This window comes from Scophthalmus maximus, chromosome 8 (assembly GCF_022379125.1).
Source record: "Scophthalmus maximus strain ysfricsl-2021 chromosome 8, ASM2237912v1, whole genome shotgun sequence".
NCBI lineage: Eukaryota > Metazoa > Chordata > Actinopteri > Pleuronectiformes > Scophthalmidae > Scophthalmus > Scophthalmus maximus.
In genome coordinates this window covers 14647501-14655439 of record NC_061522.1, presented here as the reverse complement: position 1 = coordinate 14655439, position 7939 = coordinate 14647501, and the positions used below count along the sequence as shown (strand labels likewise).

The 7939-nt window shown below is 40.8% G+C and overlaps 1 protein-coding gene across 3 annotated transcripts in view; it reads right to left on the bottom strand.

Moving 5' to 3' along the window:
* Window positions 1-1419: 1419 nt before the first annotated feature.
* Window positions 1420-7939, bottom strand: part of pkn1a (protein kinase N1a) — a 40068-nt gene continuing 33548 nt past the window's right edge. For 2 of the 3 annotated variants that reach the window (XM_035636004.2, XM_035636003.1), the window contains exons 13-23: window positions 7715-7841; window positions 7122-7201; window positions 6617-6692; window positions 6011-6102; window positions 5465-5641; window positions 4820-4882; window positions 4434-4510; window positions 4205-4347; window positions 3659-3766; window positions 3438-3518; window positions 1420-3257 (exon numbers count right to left, since the gene is read on the bottom strand). In XM_035636004.2, the coding sequence (XP_035491897.1) occupies window positions 3054-3257; window positions 3438-3518; window positions 3659-3766; window positions 4205-4347; window positions 4434-4510; window positions 4820-4882; window positions 5465-5641; window positions 6011-6102; window positions 6617-6692; window positions 7122-7201; window positions 7715-7841 (1228 nt within the window). In that variant the 3' untranslated portion in view covers window positions 1420-3053. The remainder of the gene's footprint in view (window positions 3258-3437; window positions 3519-3658; window positions 3767-4204; window positions 4348-4433; window positions 4511-4819; window positions 4883-5464; window positions 5642-6010; window positions 6103-6616; window positions 6693-7121; window positions 7202-7714; window positions 7842-7939) is intronic. The other variant, XM_035636005.1, reaches the window with a different exon arrangement.

The following is a 7939-nucleotide window of genomic DNA, read 5'->3' as shown; positions in this document are numbered from 1 at the left end:
CACACATACGCGCACACGCGCACACGCACGCGCATACGCGCACACGCGCGCACATATATATATATATATACACACATATACACATATACACATATACACATATACATACATATACATATATATATATATATATATATATATATATATATATATATATATAAATACAACACACACACACACACACACTGCAGTAATGTGACCACTCATGTCACACCTCCGTCCTCATGCACCTATATTACACCACAGTACAGAATCATCCCCTCATAACAGCCAACAGTCATTTGACCGGTCGAGGAAGAAATTGGGAAAGGGGAAATTGAAAAAAAAAAGCTATTCTTGACCGTCACTAAATAATCTCAGTGTCCTCATCCTAAGAGTGGGTCCACTTTCTGGTAAGGCGCCATTAATAAAGCTTTATAAGCTGTATTACTGATAAAATGTATAAAGCATTCATAGGACTAACTTTTGGGTTGCCATGTTGAGAAGAATCCCCCTCCAGCACAACACTTTATTTTGCTCTTCAATTCATCAGAAAGACCCCAACAATGGAAAATGGCTGCAGGAAATGTGGACCTAAACCCATTGATTTATACAGTGGGCCTGAACTGCAAAACAAGAAATCAAAGAAAACACCACCACAAAACTCTTTTTTGTGATTTGTTGTTGTGTTTTCAAATTTGCAAATGTTTTTTAGATTTACGATGGTGTTTTCTGAAAATCAGCTGTGAAAAAAAAAGTCTTCTTCTTGAACAAAAGTACTTGCATTTAACATGTTCTCAGGCTCCAATTAAAAAGATGCAAGACACATTTATTATATTAAACCTGAACAAGAGGGACATTTGATCTGTTCACTAATAAAACACAGCTTCAATACAAATGAAATGTATTAAGAGGAAATAGGAGATTTAGATGATTACTGAAGCACTGTGTCATTTGACTGTGTACAAATGTCACACACATAAGTATGACATTGAGTGTGTATCCAACACAGTATCCCCTGGTGTCACGCAGGTTTGAAAGCTATAGCTGTTATGATTTTTCATGATCACAGAAATGAAACTTTTAGTCAATCGGTAGAAAATTAGTAAGTGTCAGTTTTAATAATTGTTCAATAAACATGATTGCCAGATACTTGATGATTTGACCTTCAATGTTTCTATATTTTTGCTGTTTTATATAATTATAAATCTATAATTATAAATTATAAATCTGGACCAAAGCACTTAGAATAGATGCCACCCTCGGCTGGCTCCAGCAAGTTTTGATGAACATTTTTCATTATTTTATGCACCAAGCAATTTTTTGAAAATCCACAATTGAAAACAAAAGCAGGTCAGTTACCAAACTGGATCCAGATCCATTCATTCAAAATGATGCAGTAAAATGTATTTGTAAAGACACACAAATGGACACTTTATGTAGTTTTTTTTATGATTTACTGAAATGCATTCGAGGTGTTATTGCAATCTTCTTTACTTCTGTTTCCAGTTTCTGTACTTGAATGCACACTTGCATGGACAGAACAACAATTAACAGGTTTCACTCCATGTTTTCTTTATAAAATAAGTCCTCTCATACTCTCACATGTTTTTGTATTGTCATACACACGATTGGTAGCATCTACACCACTATACCAGCTTGGTAACAAACATCTCCTGTACTCAGAAATGGTAAAATGTGTATATACCACTGGCTCATATGTTTCCAACACTTATCAGCCCGTTTCCATCTAATGATAGAGTTCATTGAGAAATGTATTGCCGAGCAGCGAGCCCTCTCATTCATTCTGCTGTGGAAAAGTGGCTGGTGAGGTTTCTTTTGCTTGTGACACCTCCCAGATTTTCAAACAGTGCTAACATCTAAATCCTTTTCGGTTAAAAGAAAGATGATTTAATCACCATGATGAAAACCAAACCCTGCAGTCACCACAGTGGGTAGATTTCAACCTGTGGCTGGCTTGAATTCTTAAAAACAGACATTAAAATCAAAAGCCAGTGTTACATGAGCTTAAAGTCTGATGTTAATGTCTTGGAAGGAAATTACTTCATATTCATAAAACTCGTAAAGCATCTAGATGACAGGATGAACATGTCTCAAACCCATAAATGGACAATCTCTCACTTTTTCATCAAATCTTAGTGTTCAGTTATTTTTTTTCAATTAAAAAACATTAAACAACATGCTTGCCACTTAGCTTTTATGCTGATGGTCGTGTGTGTGTTTGTGTTTGCTACACATGTTTATATCAAATTATGTATAATACCCAAATATCCAAAAAGAAAAACACACATTGAGTAAATGCAGGGTATTGAACAATGCATTGACAGTCATCATATATGATGCCCCATGATGAGTCCACTGTAACACAGTGAGTGGTTCTTTACCCCATAATTAACTCATAATACGGCAAGTATCAGTCAGCACGACTGACGATCATCATCATACGACTGCTGGAAAAGCTCAAGTAAAAATTTATTCTAAAAGTCTCTAATTCCACTATGACAAGTGAATCCTCTTTTAGTTGAGCGTATTTTTCTTCAGCACGTCGTTATCACTCTTCCACAAATTAAAACGAAACGCTTCTCTGTGGATAAAACACAAGTACAAATGTAAGGCATTGTAATGAGAGGCCACCGGGCGACCTCCAAACAGTCAACAGTACAAAGAGCTCGTCCTCTCGCAGCTGCACAGGTGACGACACTGACACGCACGAGGGTGGGAGGAGGCAGGTTTTAGGATAATATTTGCAAGATACACAAGTCACTGGTGTGTTGTACAATGATTGTAGAGGGGGGTCTTTGTTCTTCCTTCGTTTGTGACAGAACATTTAACCCCATCAACTATCGGTCCCAGCATTAAAACCCTTCAGATTCACAAAACACAGACCGAATTCTTTCGGTCTACGCCACATTCATTCACAGTGTAATTAATGGCAGCCAAACAGTCAATGGACAGTCACTGGTGACCGTCGCTCCGCTCCGACTGACCACCCCCACCACCCTCCACCCCCCCAAAAATCGAACATTCCTCAAGGTCTGTGAGTCGACAGTCCACTAGCAGAGGTCGGAGACATAGTCGAAGTCCCGGAAGCTGTCCTGGTCTTTGCGGGAGAGCACGCGGGGCTCGCGTGGAGGCGTGAGGGTCGGAGGTTCAGCGGTGAACTCCTCATCAAAGTTACTGACGTCTTCTTTGCCGCCGATGGAGGGGACGAAGGGAGGGGGCGCCTTTCTTTGCAGCAATGCCTCCCAATCCACATTCTGGAGGGAGATGGAGAAAAACCAGACGGGAGATGCTGGATTCAGAATCTACTGATCTTTCTTAGTTCTGCATATATTTCCATATATAAGTGCTTTTTAAAAGGTATTTCTTGCACAGTTTGAATGTTCACAATTGCTCTTCCTCATCTATATAAAAAACAGCAATATAACTGTACTTACTCTGAAAAATGGTTGCTTCTTCACCTCCTCTGCATCCTTCTCACCAGAGCCCAGTCTTCTCTCTGGGTTCCTCCTTAACAGCTGCTCATGAAATCACAAGTGTAAGAATAAATAATAAAAAAATGATTGAGGGATGTTACAGATTTGTCTGTTTGTCAACTACAACTAGTGAGTAAGTGTTTTGCCACGACTGTGCTGTGTAGTTATGTGTGTATTCTCACCCTCCTCATGATGCCGATAGCCTCAGTGGAGAGGAAGCGCGGGTAACGGACTTCATCATTCACAATGCTGTCAAACACCTCCTCCTCATCATCTCCTGGGAACGGAGACTACACACGCGTGCAAGAGGATGCACAAAAAGTACACTTAACTCAATCAAATCCACTGTAGAGTTTTTAAAGTCACAAACCAGTGTGTAAACCACAGTGAACATCTCGTGGCGTTTAGAGACTCGACCATTCTTAGATACACTCCAGCATGGAAAACAATTCCGATCTTCTTTGTACTCTTTGGTGTGTGGGAATACAAAGAAATTCAGCACGTTTGATTACTACTGATGACCTAACTCTTAGATCACTGGGTCAACATAAATTTACAGTTATAGGAAAAATCTATACATGATCTAACACATCCTTCACTGTCTCAGCTACAGTCTCTGCTATGAAAGCACAGCGCAATATCAGATAAAGGTGATGTCATCCTCACAAGTTTGTGAACATTTGGTTAGCAATTGGCCGAATGGTCACTGTTTGTGAATTAGTTCTCACCTCCCCAACCAACATTTCATAGATGAGGACCCCCAGGCCCCACCAGTCTACTGCTCTGGTGTAGGACGTATCCGTTAGGACCTCTGGGGCCAAAAACTCTGGAGTCCCACAGAAGGTGCTGGTTCGGTCCCCGTAACCCATTCCTGCAGACAGAGGCAGATAAAGGTGAAATTGTGGCAGACACAAACTGAACTCAGACAGTTTGTCCATCAGTGTCACCCATATCCACCTTCTTTACACAGTCCGAAGTCTGCGATCTTCACATAGCCATCTGTGTCAAGCAGCAGGTTGTCAAGCTTGAGGTCTCTGGAAGAGACAGAAGGAGAAAAGATGTGGGTGAGAATCAAGCTGCTTTCAGACACACACACACTGAAGTCCTGACATGTTCCTACACTTTGACAGAGGGGCTGAATGTGAGAATGCAAATGTTGCTCAAGGCATACTTTTCTTTCACAGATTATTAATGGAAACTTCCTTTTCAGATGAACTCTTTTGATTTTTTTTAGACTTTTAAAATGAAAAGAAATGCGGAGCTTGATGGAGCTGGACACAATTTAACATTTGAGTGGGTCGGTGTCTCCTTCTTGTAGATGTAGTTGTGTGTATACTACTCACCTGTACACAATCTTATGGTCATGAAGGAACTGAAGTCCGAGAACCACGCAGGCTGCATAAAACCTGAGATCAAACCAAAGAAACATTATCATACAGCTGCTCTAAAGGAGAGGAAAAAATTCGAGCCACATAACAAATAACAATAACTCTGCTTCCAGACCACTGGCGACCACAAGCAGAACTACTGTGTGAGGGCGGACAAACAGCTGCGTGCCAGCTGCTCCACAGCTGAGGGGCACTGCCTCCCTGGTTGTAGAACAATAACCGACACACTACTAGAACTGCTGCTATAGTCAAGAGCTTATTAAATGTATTGAATGTACAAGATACAACAGACAAATTATAAAAATGCAAAGGTTTGCAGTGTGATGTTCTGCAGTCCAAGACAACATAACTTTTAAATATGACCCTCAAAGTGAAGGAAAAAGTAGATATTTTGGGACTGTATATAAAATATGTATTTATTCAAAACAACCATTTCACCAACAATCAATTTTTACTGTGAGTCATTTTCAGGGTGTGAGTTTGTGTACTATTTTTCCTAATATGAGACGTGAGTAGGAGCCTTTATTTTTGGAATATGCAAACAAACAGTAACTTACAAATAAATCTAAAAAACCTCCGATGATCAAGTCAGTTACGTACACGGCTCGTGGCTCCGTGAAGACGTCAGTGTGGATGTGCATCATTAGGTCGCCTCCTGCTGTGTACTCCATTACAAAACACACATGCTCTGAGGTCTGGAAACACGCAAACAGGTTGACCAGGAAGGGGTGGTGCGACAAGTTCACGACCTCGAAGATGCGCTTCTCGCACATCAGACTGGAGGGTTGAGGAGAAGAAAGACGGAAAGGGGGAAAGGGGGAGGAGGGGGATGAAGAGGCAAAAGAGAGTGAACAAGAGAAGGAGGGGAGTAGAGATGGAGGGCAGAGATAGAAACAGGAGGTGCAGGGAGGAAAGTAGAATGAAATGGGAGCAGAGAGAATGAAGAGAGGAGAGGAAAAGGAGCAGAGGTAAAAATGAGACACATTTACATATATTCAGAAATTGTTAACTGGTCAATGACACCCACACTCAGCCCACAGATTAACTGTAATCATGGTGATTCAAGACACGGCAACACAGATTTATTACAGTGAAATACAGTAGAGGAACAGGAACACGCAGAGTAATAAACGTAGCAACACAAACCTTTCCACCTCATCCCGGGCTACGATATCGCCTTTCTTCAGGGCTTTGATGGCGTACATCGTGCCTGTCTTCTTGTACTCTGACAACAACACCTAGAGAAACACACATACACAAGCAGCAAAAACAAAATTGATTACGGGTTTAATGATAAGGCTTTTTAAATATATCAAGATGTTTCAAAAAGGTCTGAATTACATAATTTACACCCTAACTTTCTTTCAGTATATTCAGATTTTCAAGCACCTGCAGTCGTGTCACTTTCCATGTGAAGTTAAAGTTTCACACCAAAAAGGAAGGAAGCCATTAAATGCAGGAAAATATGCTCAATTAAGGCACAATGGCATGAAGAACAAAAGCTTCTTACACACTTTCTTATGAGCATTCTTTTTTAATTATGACCCAATTAACAGGTCACTTTCTGATATTTCCTCATGTTTTAGATATATCTCAGCTGCCAGTTAAAATCTTTTTGTGTTTTGTGACATTAGGTAAATACATTTGTGCACATACTTAGGATCTTAAATTGAACAACTCTCTTGCTTTTTTCTTTGCCTCTATACCGACTCAGAATTTTTTTTTTTTTAAAGCCCTATTATGTAACCTTACCTTCCCAAAATGTCCTCTGCCCAACACTGCGATCAGCCTGAAGTCCTGTAGAGACAGAGGACCTTTCCTCTGCTTACTGGGGACAGACAATAATAGTAAACAGGATTTTTTTTTACGATTATTAAAATCAAATCATATTGACTGACCCATTTGTCATGGGAGGAATGGGAACTGAGTGTGGATGGAGTACTCCAGAATAAATACTGAAGTGTTTAAATCTAACAATCTCATGCAAAAGGATAGAGAGAAGAACAATTTATGTGTATGAAAAGCAGAGGTGTTGCTAATAACATCAAGAATGGCTCTGTTCTATTAAGTGTCTTAGTAAAACCATGTCAGTGGGACCGTTTGAATATGAACAATACCAGGACCCTGAAACTGGAGCATCTACTGCAAGGAGGTCAGACATTGTTTATTTTTCTTACATGTGCCATGTAAGAAAAATAGAATACACATAGTACATACACATCATGTGGGCACATTGTGACTGTGTGTGAGTGTGTACCTGCCAGCAGGCGGGGTTCGGACAGGGCACTCAGGGGTGAGGTCTGGTGGGGAGAAGGGCTCAATGACTGGCAGTCGGTCCTGGTGGGGGACATGCCAGGAAAGAGACATAAAGGAAAGGACACAGAGAGATGAAAGGACACAAGATGGAAGAAGAGGGACACGGTTTTTACGACAAAAGCTCGGATGTGACAGACAGACAGCACATTCACCGTTTCACTCTTTGTCACCGCTCTGCATTTATAACCTGACTGTTTGGACCCAAGTGCAGCACAGTGTCTGAGGACACTGTGGTCAAGTGCACTGGTCACAGACGACCACACCTGCTCTGTTATACAAGCGTCTCACAGAGGAAATTGAGTGTAACAATCCACAACACGTCTGCTGCCTATACTTAACAGTTGTTAATATTATGGCCTGGATTATAGATTATTATGTTCATCACTGATCAATAAGTTAAAAACAAATAGTTACTTGTTTCTTTGCTTGTTGGTCAAGGCTTGGGCCTTTCATTTCATTTCAAAAGAAGTATTTTCGTTGTACCATAGCAAACGGAGTAGATTTACTACAAGACCCAACCCCCTTCACACACACCTCCCCCATCTCCTGGGCCTCCTCTGTCTCTGTCTGTCTCACCGGAGTGTGTGTGTCCGTGTCTCTCTTGTAATCGCCTCTTATCGGAGAGTCGCTGTCCAGACTCAACTTCTCCACTGAGATCTCCCTGGAAATTTTTTTTCACACAGACACACAAAGGACAGACGAACACAGTGATGCAGACAGACCAATGAACAGACACAAACAGAGCACAGAAGGGCTGTT